The 27,713-nt window shown below is 44.3% G+C and overlaps 1 protein-coding gene across 1 annotated transcript; it reads left to right on the top strand.

The window, feature by feature from the left end:
* The first annotated feature begins 833 nt into the window (after positions 1–833).
* On the top strand, positions 834–27,713 carry LOC307206372 (SUN domain-containing protein 3-like). Its single transcript, XM_079959593.1, has 13 exons — positions 834–1,152; positions 4,636–4,733; positions 9,109–9,222; positions 10,329–10,413; positions 12,144–12,214; positions 15,202–15,257; positions 16,998–17,038; positions 18,334–18,493; positions 19,774–19,858; positions 21,867–21,982; positions 23,044–23,211; positions 24,857–24,946; positions 27,166–27,713. The coding sequence occupies exons 1-13, from the start codon at positions 1,040–1,042 to the stop codon at positions 27,292–27,294; spliced, it is 1,326 nt and encodes a 441-aa protein (XP_079815719.1). The 5' UTR covers positions 834–1,039; the 3' UTR covers positions 27,295–27,713.

The following is a 27,713-nucleotide window of genomic DNA, read 5'->3' as shown; positions in this document are numbered from 1 at the left end:
CAAACGAAAAATCTTTCAAAAATAATGCAACAAAGGCACCTACTTAATGTCAGCAGGCAAGGAGCTTGAAAGTACAGGTGCTGCCTCAATAAAAACCCGATTTCTTACAAGTATGGAATGAGTATTATGGGTCACCTATAACCAGTGTTTTTTTTGTGAATATTTGTACTTTTGTCCATTTACTGTATTTATTTTCCCTGATTTGAACTATAAAATGGTGGTTTCCTTGAGTCAAAATGAGAGTACCCCTACACATTTTTAAAAAAGAAAAAAAGCACTGCCTATAATGGAATATATATTTGAGAATATTTGCATTAACAATTTTTTAAGGTGACTGCACTACCGCTTACAACCAACTTAGGATCTAAGCTGTCAAGAGGAGTATGATGGATTACCCCATAGTGAGATTCATGTGAAACCATGCTTTTAAGAGTGCTAAACAACAACAACAACAACAACAACAATTTATTTATACCCCACCCATCCGGCTGGGTTGCCCAAGCCACTCTGGGCAGCTTCCAAACACATATTAAAACACAATAAATCATCAAACATTAAAAACCTCCCAAGATGTCTTCTAAAAGTTGTGTAGTTGTTTATCTCCTTGAGATCTGATTGGGGGGGGTGCGTTCCACAGGGCAGGCACCAGTACCAGCAAGGCCTTTTGCCTGGATTCCTTCTAACAAAAGTTCTACACCTCAAGTTATCGAGCCCTAAGGGATCCAGGAGCCGTTATTGATGGATCTCACCCAGTCAATCTAATCCCAAGTCGTCCGCCATTATGATGTCACGAAGCCATCTCACCGCAGAGTTCCTATTATGACATCACCTACTGGACGCCTGGCAGATAATCTCCACATACTTCAGAAGTGCATTGGAAAGACAGAATGGGTGCCACTTTAATGATGACTTATTAAAAGAGGTCCTCCCTTTGGTCGTGTGTGCAATTTTGGCGGGTGTCGGTTTTCGGTGTCCATGATACAGTCGGAAGAATCCAACAGATTTGTCTCGGAATACATCCAGTCGTCCCTTCTCAACAATGAACGGGAAGCGGTCTGTGCGGAGAAGTTTGGAGCAACCAACACAAGGCTTTCAGGATAACCCAAATATTTCCAGTGGGCCAACGGGATCCGGTGGAACGCAGTCAAACAGGTAGAGCGCTATTGTGTGTATTTGTATCCTGGTGGCGCTGTGGGTTAAACCACAGAGCCTAGGACTTGCCGATCAGAAGGTTGGAGGTTCAAATCCCTGCGACGGGGTGAGCTCCAGTTGCTCAGTCCCTGCTCCTGCCAACCTAGCAGTTCGAAAGCACGCCAAAGTGCAAGTAGATGAATAGATACCGCTCCAGCGGGAAGGTAAACGGCGTTTCCGTGCGCTGCTCTGGTTCGCCAGAAGCGGCTTAGTCATGCTGGCTACATGACCCGGAAGCTGTACACCGGCTCCCTTGGCCAATAAAGCGAGATGAGCGCCGCAACCTCAGAGTCGGTCACAACTGGACCTAATGGTCAGGGGTCCCTTTACCTTTAAAGTATCAGGATAAAAAACATGGGGGGAAAGGACACATAAGAGAACGCTTAGGTTTATAACTTTAATACTGCCAGAGGGTACCTTCAGACACGGGTGGCGCTGTGGTCTAAACTATTGAGCCTCTTGAGCTTGCCGATCGGAAGGTTGGCGGTTCGAATCCCCATGACGGGGTGAGCTCCTGTTGCTCTGTCCCAGCTCCTGCCAACCTACCAGTTCGAAAGCACACCAGTGCAAGTAGATAAATAGGTACCACTGTGTCGGGAAGGTAAACGGCATTTCCGTGCGTTCTGGTTTCCGTCACGGTGTCCCGTTGCACCAGAAGCAGTTTAGTCATGCTGGCCACATGACCCGGAAAGCTATCTGTGGACAAATGCTGGCTCCCTTGGCCTGAAAGCAAATTTGACTGCCATAGTCGCCTTTGACTGGACTTAACTGTCCAGGAGTCCTTTACCTCATTTACCTTTACCTTTTACCTCAGACTGTCAGTATTTTGCAGGTGAGATTCAAGTGCATACCATGGCATTTCGGTGTGTGCAATTCAAGTAAATTAAAGTAAATTAAAGTGCTCTGTTACTGTACCTCAACAAATTCCCTTGTGTGAGACATGCCACATATTTAACACTTTGAGCTCATGTGAGATATTTCATGTTCCTGCCGATAATATGCATATTTTTTTTGTTTGTTTGTTTGGAGTCACAGTGATTTCTCTAAGGCTCCAATTAGGGTGTCTGGATGTAAAAGCAAACAGAGCTCCTACACCTATAATGAACTAATTAATGAATTACATTTCTATCCCACCTTCCCCCCCCCAAAGAGCTCAAAGTGGCCCCTGTGGTTTCTCTTGCCCGCTTTCTCCTCACAACAATCCCGCTTTCTCCTCACAACAATCCCTTCCTTTTCTGCAAAGGAAGCTCCACAAAGCGTTTCCGAAATGGGAAGTTAACGTTTTGCAAGTTATTACAGATATCAAACTAGATTGCTAATTTCTTCACGAAGGATGCCGGTGTGGCCTTCCCATTCAATATACCTTTATTTACTGTACATTCACTATGGGCATTGCAGGGGGATTCAGCTAAGTTGTTGCGTGTGTGCTATGAGCTCCATTCACACAATGGGACTTGCCCCTGCAACCCTTCAGTCTGTTCTGACTGCAGCAACCCAGTCAGATGGACGGGGTACAAATAATAAAATAATAATAATTGAAGGAAACCTCCAAACAGGTTTAGGGGACACACAAAGGGGGGAGTTTTATTGCACAAGTGGAGCTTGTGCCTCACTTTGTGCTTTGCTGTTGAAATATACTCAGAGTCAAGTGTGGATTTCATGCTCTTTATTCAGTTCATAGTAGTGAGGAGGAATGGAAGTTCCCCCAAAATGTCTGTTTTATATACATTCTTTACACAGTGGGCCCCACATGATTGGCTAATTCCGGGATTCTCCTGTAGACCAATCAGGTTGCAGATTCACTTCCACCTGGAGTTGGATTGGGTGGCTCCTGCAGACCAATCAGACTGCTGCATTCTGAATCTTATTCTTCTAGGAGCAATCAGACTGCAGCAATTTGGATCCTATTCAATTCAGTAGATAACAGCTGTATTCTACTTCTGGTATGCAGCACTGACTGCTGCAGAGAGAAGACAAGATCCATATCTGGGGAGTTTATCTAATATGGCATCTGTCAAACTTTTCAGTGGCTGTGCAGTTGCCAAGACCTGGCTTTTGTTTTGTTTTGTTTTGTTTTGTTTTTTGTTTTGTTCTAGTCTATTAATTAGGGATGCAGGTAGCGCTGTGGGTTAAACCACAGAGCCTAGGACTTGCCGATCAGAAGGTTGGCGGTTCAAATCCCCGCGACGGGGTGAGCTCCTGTTGTTCGGTCCCAGCTCCTGCCAAACTAGCAGTTCGAAAGCACGTCAAAGTGCAAGTAGATAAATAGGTACCGCTCTGGTGGGAAGGTAAACGGCATTTCCGTGTGCTGCTCTGGTTTGCCAGAAGCGGCTTAGTCATGCTGGCCACATGACCCGGAAGCTGTACGCCGGCTCCCTCGGCCAATAAAGCGAGATGAGCACCATAACCCCAGAGTCGGCCACGACTGGACCTAATGGTCAGGGGTCCCTTTACCTTTACTAGTCTATTAATTAGGATAAGAGCATGGGTTACATACACATGGCATTCTCTGTATCTTGCAGAATCTTCTTAAGAGAAACCTTCCCCACACCACTTCTGTCGCAATGTGCAATGTCAGTTTCCAGGCGATTTGTTTTGACTCCCATGTGACCTGTTCCTGGCTACAGTTAAATCATCAACATAATTTTATTATTTATACCTCGCCCATCTGGCTGGGTTGCCCCACCCACAATGGGCCACTTCCAACACATATAAAAAACATCAACAAACATCAAACATTATAAAACCTCCCAGTACAGGTGTCTTCTAAAAGTTGTATAGTTATTTAACTGTTTAACATCTGATGTGAGGGCACCACTGCTGAGAAGGCCCTCTGCCTGGTTCCCTGTAACTTCACCTTGCAATGAGGGAACTCCCAGAAGGTCCTCAGAGCTGGACCTCAGTGTCCGGGCTGAATGATGGGGGTGGAGATGCTCCTTCGGGTATACTGGGCCAAGGCTATTTGAAGGTCAGCACCAACACTTTGAATGGTGCTCAGAAATGTACTGGGAGCCAGTGTAGATCCTTTAGGACCAGCATGAACAGCTATCTATATGGATGAAATCCATCTGTTTTTGGAGACAATGGAGGAGGACATTTTTGGGGGTGAAGTCAAACATCTGGAAGGTTACAGTGGCTGCTGCAGTTGTAGAAATACTGGAGAGACATGTTTTGTTGCAGCTGGAGCAGATGAAGGCATCCGGTTGTGCTGTTGCAGATGCACAACAGGTTTTCTTCTCTCTGAGCTCCTTCCCAGCATTCATTTCTCCTCTGGTCACACACAAGATTCCTGGTGTCTACAAACAGTGTGCCACACAACAACCAAATAATTTGTAGGACATCTTTCCTTTTTTTTTTTCCTGACAGAAGCATGTCCATGAAGGAATCTTAAACACAAATAGTTTTGAAGAACGCTCAGATAATTTACAGCATTTCTTCTTTCAGCTGGTACTTGCGCAATTCCACAGGGAAATGCCCCAGAAACTCTACTACCTCAAGTGGTCAAACAACTTCAACAGCCGATGAGGGAGTAGAAACAGGGGGTAAGTTCCAAAAGGCGTGCATTTATATGTTTTTATTTGGGGGAAATTGCATACCATCAACATTAAGAAATAACACCACAATGCAACATAAAATCAACAAGAAAATTGCATTTCTAAGACGAATGTATAACATATCAGTACAGTGGTACCTCAGGTTAAGTACTTAATTTGTTCTGGAGGTCTGTTCTTAACCTGAAACTGTTCTTAACCTGAAGCAACACTTTAGCTAATGGGGCCTCCTGCTGCTGCCGTGCCGCCGGAGCCCGATTTCTGTTCTTATCCTGAAGCAAAGTTCTTAACTTGAAGCACTATTTCTGGGTTAGCAGAGTGTGTAACCTGAAGCGTATGTAACTTGAAGAGTATGTGACCCGAGGTACCACTGTATATCTTATTAATACATCAGCATAGTTGGATCTCGCCTTCGGGAAAGTCTAGGTAAACAGAGGCGTTTTAAGCAAGTACCTAAATGCCAGTACTGTAGGTGCCTGCCTGATGTTCATAGGGAGAACATCCCAAGGGGCAGGTGCCACCACGCTAAAGGCCCTGGCTTTAATGGACATAAGACAAACCTCAGGAGTCCACAGCATGGCTAAGAGTGTCATTCCTGAGGATCCAAGTGCACAGGCAGAAAGTATGCAAGATAATGTGGTCCTGGAGATAACCTTGTCTGATTTTGGGCTTTATATAACAGCAGAGTTATTGCAATACCTTCAATGTGGCATGGTAATAATAATAATAATAATAATAATAATAATAATAATAATATATTTATACCCCGCCCATCTGACGGTGTTTCCCCAGCCACTCTGGGTGGCTTCCAACAAAGATTAAAGATACATTAAAATGTCACACATTAAAAACTTCCCTAAACAGGGCTGCCTTCAGATGTCTTCTGAATGTCAGGTAGTTGTTTATCTCTTTGACATCTGATGGGAGGGCGTTCCACAGGGCAGGTGCCACTACCGAGAAGGCCCTCTGCCTGGTTCCCCATAGTTTTGCTTCTCGCAGTGAGGGAACCGCCAAAAGGCCCTTGGCACTGGACCTCAGCGTCTGGGCAGAACAATGGGGGTGGAGACGCTCCTTCAGGTATACTGGGCCGAGGCCATTTAGGGCTTTAAAGGTCAACACCAGCACTTTGAATTGTGCTCGGAAACGTACTGGGAGCCAATGTAGGTCTTTCAAGACCGGTGTTATGTGGTCGTGGCATATGGGCAGCCAGTTAAACTCTTTTCATACAGTTAATATGGGCTTTTGATAGGCTACTCCATTCAATAGCCTTTTTGCCACTTCCTGCTCAAGCTGCAGCTTCTGGAACAACTGTCAGGGAAGCCCCACCCAGAATGCATTGCAGTAAACCAATTGGAAGGTCACCAATCCCTGGACTACCATAGCTAAGCTATCTTGATCCATTCCACTTGTCTTCTTCTTTTTTTTTTTTAAATAATATTTATTGAAATTTCCAAATATGACAGAAAGAAGAAAAAGAAAAAAAAGAACAAAATAACATTTACTTTTAGGCCTTATTTTCATTAACGTCTTTCCAGGACTTCCCCACCTCACACCCTCTTATATTCCAATTCCATTACATTAGTTCAGCAAGTTCTTACCCCAAATTTTATGCTCATTATCATTGACCCATTGTTGAAAATATTTTTTCTCCTAAAATCGACCCCTGTTCTCTTCCACGAGTTCCCCTCTTTAATACGCAGAGCAGAATGAAATAACAAAATAAAGAACAAAATATAATTTTACACCCTTTGGATTCCAAATTCCCCCCCCCCTTTCCCGGTTATGATCCCCAATGTCCATCAATGTCTGCTGTCAACCTGGAGACCCCACATCTATGTCCAAATCTCTCTCTGTTCCACTTTGCCGTCTTTTTAATAGTCTTTACCATCTTTTTGGTAATCTTTAGTTTCATACACCCAATCTTGGAAGGGTTCTATCTCAAGAAGGTCCATTTTCTCCATCCAGATCTCTATATTTCAAAGTAAAGCTCAAATTTTATTTCTTAGTCCTTTTAAATCTGAATGTCCCAAATGTTCCCACTTCCAGCTTTGTTCAATTCTTGTTGTTCTCTTTCCTCACTTTCCTCTGGTTCCTTTCCCTGTTCCACTGCAAAAACGTTCTAATTCCAAAAGCTTGTAATTCCTCTACAGAGGCTTTATTTGTTCAGGAACAAAAACTTACATCAAGTCCCTTCCATTCTTCAATAGATGAATCTATTGTCTCCTTTAGTGTAGAGACCTCTGTAGACAAAATAATGTTTCGTTTCTGCAGTTTTCCCAGGAGATAAAAAGTCCCATCGGATTCCATGCATAATTTTCCACTTGTAGCAGTTCTTGTAGTGTCCCAAAGCCCCCTCTAGAGGGACTATGGTAACTCAGTTTCCTTCCAGATCACTCCCAAATGTCAAAGTAACTTGTTATCCCTTATTTTCAACAATTTATATCGAAATTGTAACAAATATAACCGGCAAAGTCATTGTAACAAAGTTCTCTTTTTATTCTTCTACTTTGACAGCTACTTTGACAGCTGTCAAAATCTCTGTGTCTCCTCACCAGGCACTCTCTCGGATCACTCCCGGTTCCCGGGGGGGGGGTTACGCTTTTGCTCACACATTCCACTTTTCTCCTCCAGCACAGTCTTGTAATTTTCCATCGTGAAATTAATAACTTTATCAATAAAAAGTAGACCCTTCTCTCGATCTTAGTTGCCAAATCCTTGCTTTAAATCCTCTACAACAGGGGGGAGACGGACTTCCTTTTTGCACCTCCCCCGCTCGTTCCAAATTTTTTTAAAAAAAATTTCCTTTTAAATCCGATTTCCCAATTACTCATGGGTTATTCTTTTTAGTCCAAATTTTCAATAGAAGAAGTCAGCGCTCTCCATCAAATGGCATGCGGCTTCACTCGGCAGGGGAAGCAGAGGACTCATAGCACCACACCACCCCCCCCGTCCCCCATTCCGTAGCCTTTAAAAAGGCTCCTTCGCGGGTCGGGGGGGCGCAAACGGTGCCCGCCGAGTCACCATGTCCATGGGTTTCAGCGCCCATGGTTTCTGAGGGTCCCCACGTCGCCGGCGCGGTAGGACCCAGCCCCTGCCGAGCAGGCTCCCTCCGGAGCTCGGAGGGAGTCCGCCATTCGGCGATGGCGCCAACCCGGAAGTCCCCATTCCACTTGTCTTCTTCTTCCATCATCTGTCAGAGTGAACAAGGCCATTCAGTCTTGAAACCAGGTCTGAACCCAGACTGGAATGGGTCTAAATAATCAGTATATTTCTGGAATGTCTGCAGTTGCTCCACTGCCACTGTCTCCATCACTCCCCCCACCACAAAAAAACCCCAGGGTATTTGCAACTGGTTGATAGCTATCACAAAGCATTGGTTTTGGGTAGAGCTTCTTTAAGATTGGCAGTACTGTCTTCACTGTAAGGTTAATCACTTGTGTTGTGAGCGGTGGCTGGAGATAAAATGTTGTCTGAGACCCTCTACGCAACTTGATTAAATCCACTCTTCAAAGATTTATGGGACATGTTGAGCTGAGCTTGCACGTTGAACCGTTCTCAAGTCTAGCTCAACATGCGCAGATCTCCGGAAAGACTTAACTTTGGTTAATTTCAGTACACACTCAGTCGGTTAGACACGGAGTTATATTGACTACCCAATAACAGTTGATTTAAGCAATCACAGAAAGAGCACAATCAAACAGCAAGATTCTAGGCTGCGTCAACAGAAGTCTAGTGTCCAGATCAACACCTTGGTCAGACCACACCTGGAATACTGTGTCCAGTTATGGGCACTGCAATTTAAGAAGGTTGTTGACAAGCTGGAAGGTGTGCAGAGGAGGGCAACCAAGATGATCAAGGGTCTAGAAACCAAGCGCTATGATGAACAGGAGCTGGGTATGTTTAGTCTGGAAAAGAGGAGACTGAGAGGAGATATGTCAGCCATCTTCAAATATCTCAAGGGCTGTCACATGGAAGAGGGAAAAAGGCTTGTTTTCTCCTGCTCTGGAGGGTAGGGCTAGAACCAATAACTTCAAGTTACCAGAAAGGAGATTCTCACTAAACATCAGGAAGAACTATCTGACAGTAAGAGCTGTTTGACAGTGAAACGGTTTCCCTTGGGAGGTCCTTGGAGGTCCTTTTTAAGCAGAGGTTGGATGCTCATCTGTCATGGATGCTTTAGCTGAGATTCCTACACCCTTGAAGTCCCAACTCTACAATTCTATGATTCTAAGCTTCCAAGAAACCAATGGGAGCAGAAGAAGCAACTGGTCCATTTTCCAGATGATGCACGTTTCAATTTTAGATGGGAACACTGAATCCTAGGTGTCACTGATGTCTGGCTAATGAGATGGTGTTCTTTTGGCAGGAGAGTCATCCAACAGAGGACAGATGAGGTTCACCAGAGAGGTTATTGGGAGAGAAAATAGCTGTGGCACCTTATCATCTGACTCGTCTTGCGTATCTCAGAAGAGTCTGCTAAGTATGTATCCAGTTGCATTTGCTTGACACTAAATGTGGGACTTCCCATACTTGCAAAGTAACAAATCTCTTCCAGACTTTTGCTTCTGTACTGTCAAGAGAGATGTTTTCGTTGTACGCTATTTGTTACTTGTGTCAAAAATGGCAATGAAATATTCAGAAATAATGTTAACTTCCTTTACAGGTTATTGTAAGACTTACAGCTGGGATGAATGCATGTGTAAGGGTACCAGGGGGTTGCTCGAGAGCAATCAGGCAAATGCCTCCCTGGTAGGCTGTAAAGCCTTGTTATTGGTGCCAAAAAAAACCTTCACCATGCAGAGCGCCACTATTCCGTGGCTCGCTCATTCTCTAGCAGAATCTGAGAGTGGGCGGTCCTTAAACCTTCCCCAGCAGAGTAGTTTCTTGACGCCCAGTCTGCGCCTCCCCTCTCTGCACGGAAGCCTACTGCAAAAGGAAGGCGTAGGTAACGGAGGACCTCTCTCATCCCCGCTTTGCTCAGGCAAGGTGTCCTGGCACCGCCTTGCATCCTCCGAGCCCTGCACCTCCTCCCCACTAGAGGCGTGGTTTCTTTCCTCCGCTGAGGAAGTGCTGCTTCCCACGATCTTTGGGGGCTCTCTGTAATCCATCCAGCTTTTCCCCTCTCGCCCCTGAGCCGATGGCAGTTCCCTGACAGCATGTGAAGAGCTTTGCATACTAGAAAGTACTATACCAATGTTTAATACTCTCTGCATTACAGTGGTACCTCAGGTTAAGTACTTAATTTGTTCCGGAGGTCCCGTACTTAACCTGAAACTGTTCTTAACCTGAAGCACCACTTTAGCTAATGGGGCCTCCTGCTGCTGCTGCGCCACTGGAGCACAATTTCTGTTCTCATCCTGAAGCAAAGTACTTAACCCGAGGTAATATTTCTGGGTTAGCAGAGTATGTAACCTGAAGCGTATGTAACCTGAGGTACCACTGTATTATGGTTACTGCAAACTGGCCAAAAGTTGCATTTTCAAATGGGAGAATGAGCCCATATTCTCCCCACTGTTCATAGGTAATCAGATAACCAAAGAAAATCAATTCCTTAAATGCTTTGTGATTTTCCCCTCTACCCTGCAGGAGCGATATGTACCATTCCCAGCAGCATAATAGTTACTGTTATCTGCCTCCCAGAATTCCTCTGTAAAGCCTGTATCTGTTTAAGGTAAGCAGCAGTGCGCAACTTTTCTTTCCCCCTTTTAAAAATAAGATTTTATTAAAAACCTTTTCATAATACAGTAAGTTATGCAGCGGCCTGATTCATGCTTAAGAACATTTTGGAAGTCTGGTCTGGAACAAGAAATGGTTCTGGCATAAACTCACTCAGTCAATGTTGTTGTTGTTTCATAATCTTCCGCAAGTCTCAAGGTTGTGGACAAGATGAAATCAGCTTAGAAGCAATCAAAAACACAGGAAGGAACAGCAACCAAATATTAAAGCATTATAAAGTAGACACCCATGGCAGAGACAGCGGGTAAAGCTGGTCAGAACAAAAATAAAAACAAATGGATTCCTTTTTCCCCAAGAAGAGTGCAGAGAATGGCTGCCTGTTGCTAATACCGAGTGAGATTCTTCATTGTTGTAGCTCTAAGGCAGGGGTCAGCAAACTTTTTCAGCAGGGGGTCAGTCCACTGTCCCTCAGACCTTGTGGGGAGGCCGAACTATATTTTGAAAAAAATAATAATGAATGAATTCCTATGCCCCACAAATAACCCAGAGATGCATTTTAAATAAAAGCACACATTCTACTCATGTAAAAACACGCTGATTCCCAGACCGTCCACGGGCCGGATTGAGAAGGCAATTGGGCTGGATCTGGCCCCCTGGCCTTAGTTTGCCTACCTATGCTATAAAGAAAGGTTGCCATAAATCTGGAATTTCCTGGACCTGTCCGGGATTTAACTGTTGAAAATAAGAGTCCAGGGGGAATTTTGGAAAATTGGCAAAATGTCCAGGATTTTGAGGTTGATTGCCTAAAGAAAGCTCAACAACTTTTGTCTCCCAAATTTTACTTCTGCTGATCCTATCTAAAGGTTGTATCCAATGCTAACCCTGCTCAGAGGAGACTCATTGAAATGAATGGTCATAACTAACTAAGGTCCATTCTTTCAATAAAGGTAAAGGTAAAGGGACCCCTGACCATTAGGTCCAGTCGTGGCCGACTCTGGGGTTGCGGTTCTCATGTCGCTTTATTGGCCGAGGGAGCCAGCATACAGCTTCTGGGTCATGTGGCCAGCATGACTAAGCCGCTTCTGGCGAACCAGAGCAGCGCACAGAAATGCCATTTACCTTCCCGCTGGAGTGGTACCTATTTATCTACTTGCACTTTGGAGTGCTTTTGAACTGCTAGGTGGGCAGGAGCAGGGACTGAGCAACGGGAGCTCACCCTGTCGTGGGGATTCGAACTGCCGACCTTCTGATCGGCAAGTCCTAGGCTCTGTGGTTTAACCCACAGCGCCACACTTGTCCCATTCTTTTAATAGGTCTCATCTAAAAACTAAGCTGGATACAAGCCAGAGTCTCTTCGTTCCTCTTTCTGGGGAAGATCTTTTTGTACATAACACAACAGGATGTGACATCATTGCACTGTGCACTTCCTTCATCTCACCTACCTGGCAGTGGGGGGTGGGACACAAGGTGTGGTGATGTCACATCAAGCATTGTCTTATACTAGACATTATTAGGAAGAGAAACACGAAGTAGCAGCAACTCCTGCAATGCCTATCAAATGATCAGGGGTGAATTCTTCCTGGTGAGTCCAGCAGCCATTCCTTTAAAGAGGAGCCAGCAGTGTCACAGGATCCCCATTCCATTTCTATAGACTTTGCTGGATCTCAAGAGTTGTGTCATCATGACTATCAGCCTTTTGACAACACAGCCTTATTTCCTCTCCAGAGACCAATGCACTATGGCGAACTTCACGAAGTCTCTGAAGTTCTTGTCTATAACAGTCCCAACCATTTGTGGTGAGTATTTGTAGGGTTCCGTTCTTAATTTTAGGTGAGACAAACCAAGTTTCACTCACCTGCTATTAGGGCTGGGCAATATATCAAATCTATCTCTTCCAAAACTGGTTGGAAGTCCGTATCGTGATATCGGTTTCAAAGTTTTTGACCTGGCGATATATCACAAATCGTGGTGTGTGTTTTATGCAAAAATCACAACATGGGGAACACCGTGAAACCAGCCAATGCCTCCATCCTTATTTCAGACATCGTGATATATCAGTACAGTGCTTTTTTTCTATTTAAAAAAATGTTTAGGGGTACTCTCATTTTGACTCAAGAAAACCAACATTTTATAGTTCAAATCGGGGAAAATAAATATAGCAAACAGACAAAAGTACAAAGATTCACAAAATGTTTAGGGGTATTCGTCCCCCTGCGCCCCCCCCCCAGGAAAAAAACACTGTATCGGTATATCGCAATGTTTTGCTGGCGATATATAAGGAAGTTGAAAATCAGATATCATCTATTTCGATAATTTTGAAATTTTGATAATTCCAATGCAAATTGGTTTCCCTTTTGTGAATATATCCAATGTGAATATACCATTCCCTCCAGCCTCTCATTCTTTGTTATGGCCAGGGGTATTTAAATACTGATTTGCTATTATTTTATTCCTCAACTCTGTGTTACTTTTTTGGTTGCTGTGTGCTTGTATATATTTAAAAAATTATAAATAATAATAAAAATAATAATAAATTGAGCAGGTGTAGGGGTGAAGAAGATTAATCATCTTCTCTAGTCCAGAGATGCCTTTCATAATAATAGTAGCTCCTTGGCTCTCAAGTTTGGCATGGCTGGAATGTAGCCTACTGTACAAAGGTAAGGGTTGCATCCATTGCTTTCCCGGTTTTGGCATCTGGCTTTACTGGCCACTAGCATGTGGCCCCTGGAAGACTGTCCGTCAGTGGCAGGTGGTGAAATTTTAGTAGAGGAACTGTTAGGACCAGAGGCTCCAGCATGTGGGGGTGATGGGCGGGCGGAACATCATGTGTGTGATGTCCGGATGTTGCATGTGTGAGCATCATGCCTCCCTCTCTAAGCCCAGCAGAAGCTTCTGGGGCTTTGAGAAGGAGACACCTCTGACGGGGTGCTGGAGCCCTCCTGCCACCTTCCCAAAGCCAGGTGGGCTCTGGAAAGATGACAGGAGGGGTCTTGGACTCATCAGAGCTTCGTTCATCCGGGTAGTAGCTTCCCAGGCTTTGGGAAGGAAGCACCAGGCTTTAATAAAGGTAAAGGGACCCCTAACCATTAGGTCCAGTCGTGACCGACTCTGGAGTTGCAGCGCTCATCTCGCTTTATTGGCCGAGGGAGCCAGCATTCAGCTTCTGGGTCATGTGGCCAGCATGACTAAGCCGCTTCTGGCGAACCAGAGCAGTGCACAGAAACACCGTTTACCTTCCCGCCGGAGCGGTACCTATTTATCTACTTGCAATTTGACGTGCTTTTGAACTGCTAGGTTGGCAGGAGCAGGGACCGAGCAACGGGAGCTCACCCCTTCACGGGGATTCGAACTGCCGACCTTCTGATCGGCAAGTCCTAGGCTCTGTGGTTTAGACCACAGCGCCACCCGGGTAGTAGCTTCCCAGGCTTTGGCAAGGAAGCACCAGGCCTTAATATTTGAATGCATATATGGTGCAATTGTTTAAACATCAAACAATTTTGGGAAACAATATATAATGAAATGGGGGAGGGAGGAATGCTCAGATATTCATTTAGGAAAACATCAGAAGGTTTTCTATTGGGAATAGTGCTAGGAAGTTTAAAGGAAGAGGGCAAGACATTATATTTATACCCAACAGTAGCCGCAAGGCTATTGATTGCGAAAAATTGGAAAAGTGGTATAATACCGACAAAAACAGAGTGGCCTGCCAAATTATTGGAGTATTACAATATGTCCAAAACAATGGGAGAAATTGGAAGGATCTCAAAAGAGAAGATAGGCAAGGACTATGTGTGAAAGAAAGTAGTAGAAATGGAAAGAAATTGCAATTGAGTAGACTGGAAGTCTAAAACAGGGTGGGGTGAGGGGTGAGGGATGGTGGTGGGAAAAGGAAGTATGTGTGGGGTTGAGTGTGGGTATTTATGAACATTTTTAAGGACTGTATGAAATTTATGTTTGTTTGTGTATTCGTAAGATGTATGTATAAATGTATTAATGTTGAATTATTTTAATAAAAACTATTTTTTTTTTTTAATGCTTGAATACTCCAATTTATTGAAAACATTTAGGGGACTAGCCTAGTCCCCATGGTCCAATGACCGCACGCCACTGCTGTCCATGGCCGAATGTGGCCCTCAAGGAGGAAAAGCTTCCCCATCCATGATCTCAACAAATTAACCTGCAGTAAATTGGGGCTAAAGGAAGAGTCAGCCTCAATTTGAACTTATAAAAGATGCTTTTTCCAATCGCTTAGGCTGCCTGCACATGCACACACGCCTCGCAAATAATTCTGAGTGTGGTAGCCTATTGGTGGGAATCGTAGCTCTGTAATGAGTAAACTACAATTCCCAGGATTCTGTGCTTCAGATTTGCTTCAGGTGAATAGTGTGTATGCTGCCTCTGTGGAAACACATCAAGTTTAGTTGGATGTGGGTGTGCATCACAGAAAATCCCAGTGTGGTTTTTCTAACATAAACACCATTGGCACTTGTGAGATAATAACTATTGGCTAGCAATATATAAATAAGGAAAGGAAATAAACGACAATTTGACTTTTAGAAGACATCTGAAGGCAGCCCTGTTTAGGGGAGTTTTTAATGTGCAATGTTTTATTGCGTTTTCAATATTCTATTGGGAGCTGCCCAGAGTGGCTGGGGAAACCCAGCCAGATGGGTGCAGGATAACTAATAAATAATAATAATAATAATAATAATTATTATTATTATTATTATTATCATCATCATCATCATCATCATCAATAAGTGTTTCTTGCTTATTTCTCTAGCTGCCATTTACTGCTCGTGTCTCTGCATGAGGCTTTCAGACGGCCTGTCATCAAAGGTGAGCATCTTTCTGGGTGGGAACGTAAACTGAAGTTGGTCAAAGCAAGAAGCAGCTACTATAGGTGCTTTCCTTTTTTTATATAATAATTTTTATTACTTTTAATACATACCACAAAACTTCACCACTTATACAATCTTTTTTTGGACTTCCATCAGCACCTCTGATGATCCACCGTTTTTATCACTTCTTATGTATTTCTTAAATTCATATTGCCTTAATTATCTTAACTAACCATCCTCCCTGTCAGGGAACTGCCATAGGAGCCAGAGGGAGAGGGAGGGCTCCAGAGGGATTCCGGAGAGCGTCCCAGGAGGGAGAGAAGCAGCCCATCTTCTGGGGAAGGAAATCAGCGTAACACTAGGGGAGAAGGGGGGCAGATGGGGGAATCGGCGAGGTGGCTCCATGACTCCTCGCCAGAGACCAGCGGGAGAGCACGGGTCCTCCGCTGCCCACACCCTCCCTGCGCAGAAGGCTTCCGCGCAGGGAGAGTAGGCAGAGGCTAGGCGTCAAAGAGCTTCTTTGCTGGAAGAAGTTCAAGAAACGCCCACTGACGGATTCTGCCAGCGATTGAGACAGCCACGGGTGAGTGGTTGTCCAGACAGAAAGGGTTCACCCAGGTAACTCAGCCAAGCGTGGCGCCGATTTACGCACGAGCAACCCCATAGAACTGTTACACTCCCCTTTATCCATTTTTGCAATAGTTCCAATAATTCACCTCACAAAACTTCTTGCAAACCTACAAACGTCGTCTGATCATCACAATTACTTTTCAAATTTACACCAGTCTTCTGTGAATTTCTTGTCCCGCAGATTTCGAATCCTTCCTGTTAGTTTGTCTAGTTCTGCATAGTCTATTAATTTCATCCTCCATTCTTCTTTCATCGGTAATTCGCTTCCATTTTTGTGCCAATAATATTTTTGCTGCCGTCGTTGCATATAAAAACAGCTTACATTCTTTTCTATTTATAGCACTTCCTACAATGCCCAGTAAAAATGCTTCTGGTTTCTTTATAAATGTATATTTCAACATTTTTTTCATCTTGTTATATATCATTTCCCAGAAGCTTTTCACTTTTTTACATTCCCACCACATGTGATAAAATGTAGGTGCTTTCCTGGGCAAAGGTATGAAACTGGCAGGTTATGTATCTAGCAACTGCCACAAGGAAAAGCATGTTGAGTGGGGAGGAGGCCTAAACAAGATTTTGTTTAAACTATCGGCATGCCTTAAGGTGAAATGCTATGACTCCGGGTTCATAACATTTTTGACATCTAGGATGGAACGCCTCTGAGAATGTGCAGAGTTTCTTCTCTCCCCCCCCCCCATAAAGGGGAGGATTTAGGTAGGTGGCATTCAGGCCATGAAATAATAATAATAATAGTTTGCCCTGAAAGTAGGGTTGCCATAATTTGAACAGCAAAAAAGAGAACACTATGACAACTCTCATTTTAAATACTCCTACTGTATGTAGCCTGTAGAAGCTCTGATATATTTCTGAGGTGGGCAGGAGAAGAGGAAAGCAATTCTTCAACCACCAGTTATGTCTATGTCTCATCCAGAAAGCACAGCCAGGAACATTGTGGCAATTTTTTTAAAAAATCCACCAGGACAGAAGTTTTAACTCTGAAAAAGAGGACGTGTCCTGGGAAAAGAGGACACATGGCAACCCTACAAAGGCCCAAATATATTATTAACGTTGAGGTATATATGTTTGTTTTTTCCCCTTCTTTTTATAGGAGCTTACGCAACTGTATGAAACTGAGCTGAAATCTTTGTGGTAAGAGGGCTTTTCAGATAAGAATCTTTCTTAAATGCACTTGTTGCTAGGTTGGTCAATACTCCTTGTTCGAACCTTGTGGGTGAATCTCTAGGCTGGTCAGAGGGAACACAGGATAAAATTCTCTCCGTAGGTATTTCTGATTAAAAACAAAAATGGTTGAACTTCTATACCCGGGTGTACCTCAGTGGGCTTAGCTTCAGAGCAGCCATAAAGAGGATTGCATACCCTCCAAGCGTCCCCATTTTCCAGGGTCCGGAATTACGGAATCCTGTTTCTATGGAAAATAAAACCCCTGCACCCAAACAGTCAATCCATTTCAAATTCTTTCATTGCAGTGCTTCAGCATCCAGCCACTTCTTAGGACAGGCATAGGCAAACTCGGCCCTCCAGATGTTTTGAGACTACAATTCCCATCATCCCTGACCACTGGTCCTGTTAGCTAGGGATGATGGGAGTTGTAGTCCCAAAACATTTGAAGGGCCAAGTTTGCCTGTGCCTGTCTTAGGAAATGTGGGGAGTGTTGATTCCTTTAAGTGGAGCCTGACACTTGTCTACTCAGAAGAAATTCCCACTGTATTCCCTAGAGCTTACTCTCAGGTAACTGGGTCAAGACTGGGCAGCCTTACGCTGAAATCCGAAGTGTTTTGACTCAGAACTAATTCCTACTGAGTTCAATAGGATTTACTCTCTGGCAAGTTCCTGATCATGTTCACAGTTTCTTCTATTATTATTATTATTATTATTATTATTATTATTATTATTCCCCCACCTTTTTCACTGACAGGGACTCAAGGCAGCTTACCACTAAAATTTCATTTCATTCCCTTTACCTGTTGCTCATGATCCCTCCTCTCACACGTTTTTTCTTTACGACAACCCTGTGACGTAGGTGAGGCGGAGAGGTTGCATTGGCTCAAGGCGACCAATGTCAATGTGTATATGGCGTACATCTGTGCAGGAGATCAAACACAAGAGAAGCTTCCTGGTGTCCTATTTTCATTGGAGAAATGTTGGAGGGGGTGGAATAGGCTGTCCCAATCTGAACCTGAGAAATGCTGGAGGGGAGGGAATTGCGTTGCAAGACATGCTTAGCAGGAAACTTGGCACCACATGACTTACCTGTATGTTGAAATTAGCCTTTGACCGATCATCCAGAAAAAAACCTAATCTGCAGATACCTGTTGATGGTTTCAATTATTATTGTATCACAGCCAGTTGGAGAACTGGGTTCCTCCTGCTGGACAAGCAAACGATTCCTGATGTTTACATTGCTCCCATTTTTTCATCTCAAGGAAGTCCCAGAATTTGCTTGAGGAACAAATCCATGAAATCCAGGGCCTAAAAAAGGAGACAGATCGCCTGCGTGCCGAGATCAGCAGCATCAATGAAGGCATCCTGAAATCTGTGAAGGAAATCCTTGAGGAGAGCGATATCCCAGGAGAGAACAAAGATGTAGGATGCTGGAAAAGGGACCTCTCTGCTTTGCACTTCATTTGGCTTGTCTTGCTGTTGTCATAACCTGGCCGCTTTAAAAACAAAACAAAGAGGAAGAGTTAGCCGTGTTCCCTATCAACAGTGTTAAAAAAAAAGCAAGCCCACTTATAACCACAGCCTCCTGTGAGGCAGTGGTTTCCATACCTGCTAAGTTCAGAGGAATCCTTGTCTGCTGCAGAGGATTCTGGGACATGTTCAAGGGTTGATGCTAATTTCATACAGGTCAGCCTGTTGGGCATCGCTGTCATTCCATGCAAACTGAGAGTGCGCCCCAGAACAGTGGGAGGGTTGCATGGTGTATACTCTTGTAATGCTTTTAAAAGAAAGTGCAGCACTGGAAATATAACTAGCGCATACACACTGCGGTGCTTAGCTATATATACATTGCCACTGTTTGTATGAAAGTTAATTTGTTAACGGATTAAGAAATACCGGAAGACGTCTGGATTTTGCCTTCAAGGTCTTAAGGTATGGAAGATACCGTATTTTTCGCTCTGTAATATGCACCAGACCACAAGACACACCTAGTTTTTGAAGGAGGAAAACAAGAAAAAAATATTCTGAATCTCAGAAGCCAGAACAGCAAGAGGCATCACTGCGCAGTGAAAGCAGCAATCCCTCTTGCTGTTCTGGCTTCTGTGATAGCTGCGCAGCCTGCATTCGCTCCATAAGAGGCACACACATTACCCCTTTTTAGGAGGGAAAAAGTGAGTCTTACAGAGCAAAAAATACGGTACTTAACCACCCCTGCCCACCCCAGCCAGTTAAAACGCACGCCCCCTCCTGCCAATTCTCACCTGCCAGCATCATCCCTATGTTCACATTCCCTGCCATTCCAGCAAATCTTAACTTTGGAGTTAGGGCCATGTGTTTGCCAAGATAATATCTTAGGATTGCCATACATCCGGACATAGCCGGAATACTGCAGTCGGAAGCAAAGTCTGGGCGAAAATTGCTTAAATGACCAGGAAAATCCAGGCAAGTTTGCCCAAAACAAAGCTAAAGTACTTTTGTGTCTAGATTTTCACTTTTTGAAATATGGCAACCCTATAATATCTTGCTTTGCCATATAAGTGCATGATGCGCATTTGTCCATATTCATGCAACTGCTGCACGTAGAGCCTTAAGCTGCATTGTTCAAACTCCTTGGATAATTCATATGTTGCAATGCATGCCTTTGATATCTGCAGTGACTCTGCCCTGAGGTCTCCCTGATCGGGTCTTTCTCTCTTTCACAGCAAGTGCTCACAACGATCAACTTGGCTTTTAAGAAGATTTATGAAGATCATGTGCAAATGGCTGACTGGGCTCAGAAAACAATAGGTAACAATAGACTACGCTCTTTTCTTAGTACCTGAATAAACGAAGCTACTTCCCACTGCCTTTTCGGGCTGAGCAAATGAAACCCATTAAGACTGTTGCCCGAAGTACTTAGGTACAGTGGTGCCTCAGATTAAGTACTTAATTCGTTCCGGAGGTCCGTGCTTAACCTGAAATTGTTCTTAACCTGAAGCACCACTTTAGCTAATGGGGCCTCCTGCTGCTGCCATGCCACCACTGCACGATTTCTGTTCTTATCCTGAAGCAAAGTTCTTAACCTGAAGCACTATTTCTGGGTTAGCGGAGTCTGTAACCTGAAGCGTATGTAACCTGAAGCGTATGTAACCCGAGGTACCACTGTAGTTGTTTTTCTCTTTGACATCTGGTGGGAGGGCGTTCCACAGGGCGGGCGCCACCACCGAGAAGGCCCTCTGCCTGGTTCCCTGTAACTTGGCTTCTCGCAGTGAGGGAACCGCCAGAAGGCCCTCAGAGCTGGACCTCAGTGTCCGGGTAGAACGATGGGGGTGGAGATGCTCCTTCAGGTATACTGGGATGAGGCCATATAGGGCTTTCAGTATCAGCACCAACAGTTTGAATTGTGCTTGGAAACGTACTGGGAGCCAATGGAGGTCTTTCAGGACCAGTGTTATGTTGTCTTGGCGGCCACTCCCAGTCACCAGTCTGGTTGCCACATTCTGGATTAGTTGTGGTTTTCGGATCACCTTCAAAGGTAGCTCCATGTTGAGCGCTTTGCAGTAGTCCAAGCGAGAGATAACTAGAGCATGCACCACTCTGGCGAGACAGTGCGCAGGCAGGTAGGGTCTCATCCTGCATACCTGATGGAGCTGGTAAACAGCTCCCTGGATACAGAATTGACCTGCGCCTCCATGGACAGCTGTGAGTCCAAAATGACTCCCAGGCTGTGCACCTGGTTCTTCAGGGGCACAGTTATCATAGCCTAAAAATACCATTCACCAGTTTCTGTTCACCTGCCCTGTGGGAACGGTTTTGCTGAAATCCAGCCCATCTGGCAAGATGATCAATTACTTCATGTTACAGATAGGTAGCCGTGTTGGTCTGCCATAGTCAAAACAAAATAAAAAAATTCCTTCCAGTAGCACCTTAAAGACCTATCTGAAGAAGTGTGCATGCACACGAAAGCTCATACCAAGAACTAACTTTGTTGGTCTTTAAGGTGCTACTGGAAGGAATTTTTTTATTTTGTTTCAATTACTTCATGAGGAACTTCTCTTGCCATTAGGAAAAGGGGTTGGCTTTTTCTGCATATCCACGTGCCCTACTGGGTAGATTTCTAGAGTAGGACAAATGTGTGCTTTGGTAGATACAAATAAACAGACACATATGAAGAAATCCTGGCTCGTTTTTTCTACAGTTTTAAAACACAGCTCTTGAATGTAAAACACAGCTCTCCATGTAGAGCGCATTGCAGTAGTCCAAGCGAGAGATAACTGGAGCATGCACCACTCTGGCGAGACAGTGCGCAGGCAGGTAGGGTCTCATCCTGCGTACCTGATGGAGCTGGTAAACAGTCATACTTCGGGTTAAATATGCTTTGGGATGAATATTTTCGGGTTGCACTCCGCGGCGACCCTGAAGTAACCAGGTTTCGCCACTCGCTTATACGCAGATGCTCTAAATGACGCATGCGCAGAAGCGACGAATCGCGACCCGCGCACCTGCAGAAGCACAGATGCGGGTTGCGTTCACTTCAGGATGCTAACGGGGCTCCGGAACAGATCCCATTCGCATCCAGAGGTACCACTGTACTGTACTATTCTGGGGGGAGGTTTCCCCAAAAAAGCTCAACAAACTGGGTTTGCAGGTGTCAGGAATTTTACTTTTTGATCCACCCCGACTCTCCTTATGTGGCAATGAGAAACTGTGCTATGGTCAGTGAAACACAGATTGGATGGGAATTTAGGTCTTGTTGGTCAGTAGAGTTTGCTCTCTTTCTGTTAATTCTAACCTTCTTCTTTTTTTATCTCTATAGGAGCCACAATTGATAAAGACAGGACATCTAAGAGTTATGTACCTGAGAGTATGCAGAACTGCTGGTTTCAATGGCTTTTTGTGTCTTCAACAAATCCTCCTGATACTGTTCTGCAGGTACAGTAGACTGTCTGTATTCTATCACTGGTAGTACAGGTTTGACGCAGTATTAGGATTCTTCAGTCATCCATTCTCCAAACTCTCATCTTCCTGCCTATCCTCCAGGTGTCCGTTTTCCAGGGACAGTCCTGGAATTACAGAAGCCGTCCTGGTTTCTGATTTGATCCCGGCATGTTCCAGTTTTCCTTATTCCTCTACTCGAAGTCTCAGAGACTTATTTGAAACTAATCCCAGATAAATACAGACAACTGTTTTTTGTTTTTGTTTTTTATTAACAATTTCAACATAACACAATATCAGAACATATCTTCATTATTTCCCCCCTTCCCCCCACCTCCCCAGCAAACCCCCCCAAGACTTCCCCCAGCTCCTCTCTCTGATTTCTCAACACATATTGTTCTCTGCATACTGTAAAATTGTATAAATCCTTATATTATATCAATCTATTATATTAACCATCAATAGATTTGTGTATGTTTATGCAAAACTTGCCAAGGAGTCCAGTTCATTTTGTTGTCTTTTTAGATAATTTGTAAAAAGTTCCCATTCTTCTTTGAAGTCACAGTTGTCCTTATCTCGCAGTCTGTATGTCAGTTTAGCCAGTTCTGCATAGTCCATCAATTTCTCTTGCCTCTGTTCTTTTGTTGGGGTTTCCTCATTCTTCCATCCTTGTGCTATCAAGACTCTAATACAGACAACTGTTTATCAAGCCATCATCGTTACTGTGTAGGTGCCCCATTCTTAAACCAGCCATTCACCTCTGTGCCAAAACTTCCCTGTATCAGAAAGTTTTTAATATTTGACATTATGTTTTTATAAGTGTTGATAACCACCCAGTGTGGCCTGGGGTATAAATAATGAAATTGTTGTCATTGTTGTTATAATATCTGCCTCACTTGCATAGCAGGCCTGAACAGAAATTGTGGTAGGTCAGTCACCAATGATCATCTGTACTCGGCCGCAGAAGTCAGTTTATATATATTGGACCCAAACTGCAACTATGCCTGGGGTGGTGGGAGTATCATGTTTTAGTCACTTGAGTTGCTTCCTGTCTCTAGCCAGATGTTTATCCTGGAAACTGCTGGGCTTTCCGGGGTTCTGAAGGCCAAGTAGTAATTAAACTGCCAGAGAAAATCCAACCAACGGCCGTTACGGTTCAGCACATCTCTAAAGCTATCTCTCCCTCGGGAGGAGTCAACAGTGCCTTGAAGGACTTCTGGGTTTTTGTGAGTATTAATGTTCAACTCAGCATTGCGCTCCTCTCAGATAAAGCCGCAGAGCTGTAATTTCAGGCACTGGGAGGGCTACTCAGCAAGCCCAGAAGCGTGGGCTGCTTCTCACGGACAGGTCATGGGTTAAAGAAGACTAACACACATCACCATTGTTAAGTTGTGGGTGAACATATCAGACGACACAGCGATTCTTCAAACAGCTCTTGTTTATTCACAGGCCAGAACAGAACAGAACTGAAGGGCTCAGCCAGCCTGCTTATATAGAGCTCCACTACAATGCTACAGTAGCAACTTTCTAAAACTATCCAATCACTGAACGTCACTTTCGATCCTTCATTTGCATAACTATCTACAGTATCCCCCTGCTGGCCCAGGGTGAGAACTTCAGTACATAATAACCATGTCAAGCTCAACCAGGACTGGGGAGCACCCTAGGAGGCTGCCTCATGTTGAATGAGAACACCAGTCCACGTAGCTCAGTAATGTCTACACACTCCAGTAATGTCTACACACCAGTGGTGGCAGATCTCCTGCATTTGAAGGCCAGTTGGTGTAGAGTGAGGAGGCCAGGGGGCCATGGCCCTGGGCGCAAATTTCTGACAGGGCACAACCAGGCACCCCCACAACAGGTTCCCTCATTGAGGCCTGAGCCACGGGGAGGCAAGCTGCACCCAGGCAAGGCTCGCTGCAAGGACAGGAGGGCGAGGTGACATAGCAGCGCTCCTGGCTTTGCGTTTCTCTGCCTTATCTCTGCTCCCAGGTTGGGGCTAGTTGGCAAGGAGAAACTCCCTTGATTAGATGCTGGCCGGAGAAGGGACTGACTACTGTCCAGTCCACCACAGGGTATAACATTTGCCCTGCCCCAGGCAGCAGCAACCCACGGTACGTCCACTTGAGGCAAGAGCCAGACTCTGGTCTTGTCTTTATGGTTGCCTACGTTCTGTCCATGTGTTTTTGCATGTCTGTCCTCTTAGCCTGCCAGGTCACTGGCCTCTTTATCGTCTTGCCCTCCAGTTTGCCTGAATCCTTCCTCCAGCTCCTTTTTGATAGAGCACCTTCAGCTAGATCAGGCATGGGGGGTTTTGTAGAGCAAGTGCCACATTCTGTCACAGGCCACCCGAGGGCCACATGCCAGAGCAAAAATAGGCAGAGCAGGTGTGACTCTTAAGCTTTGTCCAGTAAAAGTTGGATGTTTCTACATATTCATATTATTCCTTGATATACACTTCATATTTCAACAGACATCTCTAAGCGGTTTATGTGCCATGCGTTCCATCTTCCCATCCTCCCATCCAGACATGGGAAAGGCACTGTCACAGTTCAATGACACAAGTCATCCAGGCAAAAGCACCCGAGGAGGCTGCAGTGCAGGGACATTGAGGGGTGGAGCCTGGGGATAGGGGGTGGGACCTGGGAAGAATCCCGGGCACCAGACAAAGAAGGCTAGAGAGATACATGTAACCATCATCCCTGGACTTGACCCATGGACGTAATTAACTCTGCCTCTGCAGCAGCCTCCTAGGGTGCCACCTTAATAAAGATTGTTTTCCAGACCCTCCTTTAGGCAGTGTTCCATCCTTTGGTTTAAACTTTCTGTCACTAATTTCAGCTCCCCGCTACTTCTGGCTTTCCATTTTAGGGGCTAGAGGATGAAACACGAGAAGAAACTCTACTGGGGAAATTCATGTATGATATTGAGAAAGAAGCCATTCAGACATTCCAACTGAAGGTACCCTAACTAATAATAATCATAATTTATTTGTACCCTGCCCATCTGACTGGGTTGCCCCAGCCACTCTAGGTGGCTTCCAGCATATATAAAAACATAGCAAAACATTAAACCTTAAAAAGCTTCCCAATACAGTCATACCTTGGAAGTTGAACGGAATCCATTCCAGAAGTCCGTGCAACTTCCAAAACATTCGGAAACTAAAGCGCGGCTTCTGACTGGCTGCAGGAGCAATTGGAAACCGCGGAAGCCCCGTCGGACGTTTGGCTTCCAAAAATAGCTCGCAAACTGGAACAGTCACTTCTGGGTTTGTGGTGTTTGGGAGCCAAAATGTTTGAGAGCTGAGCTGTTCGAAAACCAAGGTACAACTGTACAGGGCTGCCTTCAGATGTTTCCTAAAAGTTATATAATTACTCATCTCCTTAATATCTGAAGGGAGGGTGTTCCACAGGGCGGTCACCACTACCGAGAAGGCCCTCTGCCTGGTTCCCTATAGCTCCCTGTAGAAGACCCTTGGAGCTGGACCTCAGTGTCCAGGCTGAGCGATGGGGGTGGAGATGCTCCTTCGGGTATACTGAGCTGAGGCCATTTAGGGCTTTAAAGGTCAGCACCAACACTTTGAATTATACTTGGAAACATACAGGGAGCCAATGTAGATCTTTCAGGACTAAGCATGAGAGCAATGGGGTATCAAAATGGAAGAAGCCCACTTGCAATGGGCTGCCCCAAAAGCAGTGTTACGAGACAGCTCCTTGCATACAGGACAGTTGCTCCACTGCTGTTATGTACTGAGTTGAATATGATCCAAAATGCAGCAGTCTGATTGGTCCTAGAACAATAGGATTCAAAATGCAGCAGTCTGATTGGTCCTAGAACAATAGGATCCAGAATGCAGCAGCCTTGTGGACCAGAGCAGGGACCAAAACAAAAGGCAACTCCTGTTAGCATCAATGGGAAGACCAGAGTTGCTTCTCATATACAGATTATAATATATGTGGGTACATTACTCCAGTCTAATTTGAATGGAGGGGGAAGTGGATTAGCAGCTAAATAATGCTCAGATGTGGACAAGCCTTTGCCTCCCAGTCATCTTACATAAATGGGGTGTGTGGATGGTCGGTACGGCAAAGTACAGTAGAAGGAGACTTGGTCTGTGTAGGCAACCTTGTGTAGAGGACCTGTACCACTATTTATTGCAATGCCCGCAATATATAGAACCAAGAGACCAATTTATAAAACCCCTGCTTATGAATGGAACACACTCAAACAGGGCAGAAAGACTGAAATGGCTCCTGAGTGATACTGATGACTTTGTAACTTATAAAGTAGCACTATATGCGTTGGCAGCTAAGAAGATCAGGAGAAAAGAACTAGATAAATTAGTGGTCAATTGCAAAGGTGATTCAGACATTTATTTATTTTTTTGTCCTGCTGCTCATTGTGTGCATATCCAATAAGGGATCTGCAAATCTCAACTTTTTTCCCCAAATTTTTTTATTGATTTTCCAAAAAATTTTAGACAGACAAACAAACAAACATATATTTTAACTATACTTAATCCAATCTCAGTAACATTGTTAAGTGACTTCCTCAAATCCCCCTGGCTGAGTTTCAGTATATATCATTGTAACGGTTTTCCAAAACCTATTTTCTCATAAAATTAACTTATTCACTTAACATCTTTCTTTCTTTCCATTTTAACTTTAAACATATTATTCTCTAACATTACATATTTAAATCCTAAGCTTATCTGATATATGCAAGTTTTTTCCAATTAAGTTATCTTAACATATTTGACTAAATAGTCTTTAAATTTCTTCCATTCCTCCTGGTACTCCTCCTCCTTCTGGTCACGGACTCTTCCAATTAGGTCGGCTAGCTCCGAAAAGTCCATCATCTTCATCTAGGTGATTTGGACATTTAAGCTGGCACATTCTATCTGAGAACCCCCTGCTATTCTCTTTTTGTTTCCTTTGTGAATGATGCCATGGCTTTTGGCTAGTGCAATAAAGTTGATGATGATGATGATGATGATGATGATGAATGGGGTGTGTGCCCTGAACTCTCCCCTGTGAAGTTGGGGTCTCCTTGGGAGATTAAAAAAATAAAAAAATCTGCTAGAACAATTTGAGATGATGACAAAAGTACTGGTGAAGCACAGCAAAGTTTTACACATTTGATTCCGTTTGTTCTTTCTCTTCTCATCCTCTACATTTCAGAACGAACATTTAAAACAGTTTCTGCATATAAAATTCAAGGTGTTGAGCAATTGGGGCAACTCAGAGTTCACCTGTATTTATCGACTCCGGGTGCATGGGAAGATGGTCCGTTCCTCGCCCATCGGATGAAGGCAGGGGGTGAAAAATCTTGCAAGATGAATAAAAGGAAAGAAAACAGGAGTACCAACGCCCATCGTACTGAGCAAACTGTAAAGAGCACTCGCAGCTCACTCTGACTTTTTTCCTAGGGGAGGGTGGAGAGGGAAGTTAGGAGGGGGAGGAAAGAAAGAATCCTAATTATGCCAAGATATTTAAAGTCTGACAGGTGTTCATGACGGAAAGACCCAATCTGTGGTCTGCCCAAGAAACCAAGACAAGAACGGCAGGGGAAATTTCAGATGATCAATGCAAAGTCGTGGCACTGGCAAATTGATCTTAAGTCACATGAATATTTTTGATCCTGTCCAGTTTTCTGTGGAAAGAGGGGGGGGGGGGGAATAGTTATGAAAGTAGGCAATCTCCCAATAAAGATTTCTGTCTAGACTGAA

The sequence above is a fragment of the Podarcis cretensis genome (genome assembly GCF_951804945.1).
Source record: "Podarcis cretensis genome assembly, chromosome: 17".
NCBI classification, from domain to species: Eukaryota; Metazoa; Chordata; class Lepidosauria; order Squamata; family Lacertidae; genus Podarcis; species Podarcis cretensis.
This window is presented reverse-complemented; position numbering and strand designations above follow the sequence as displayed.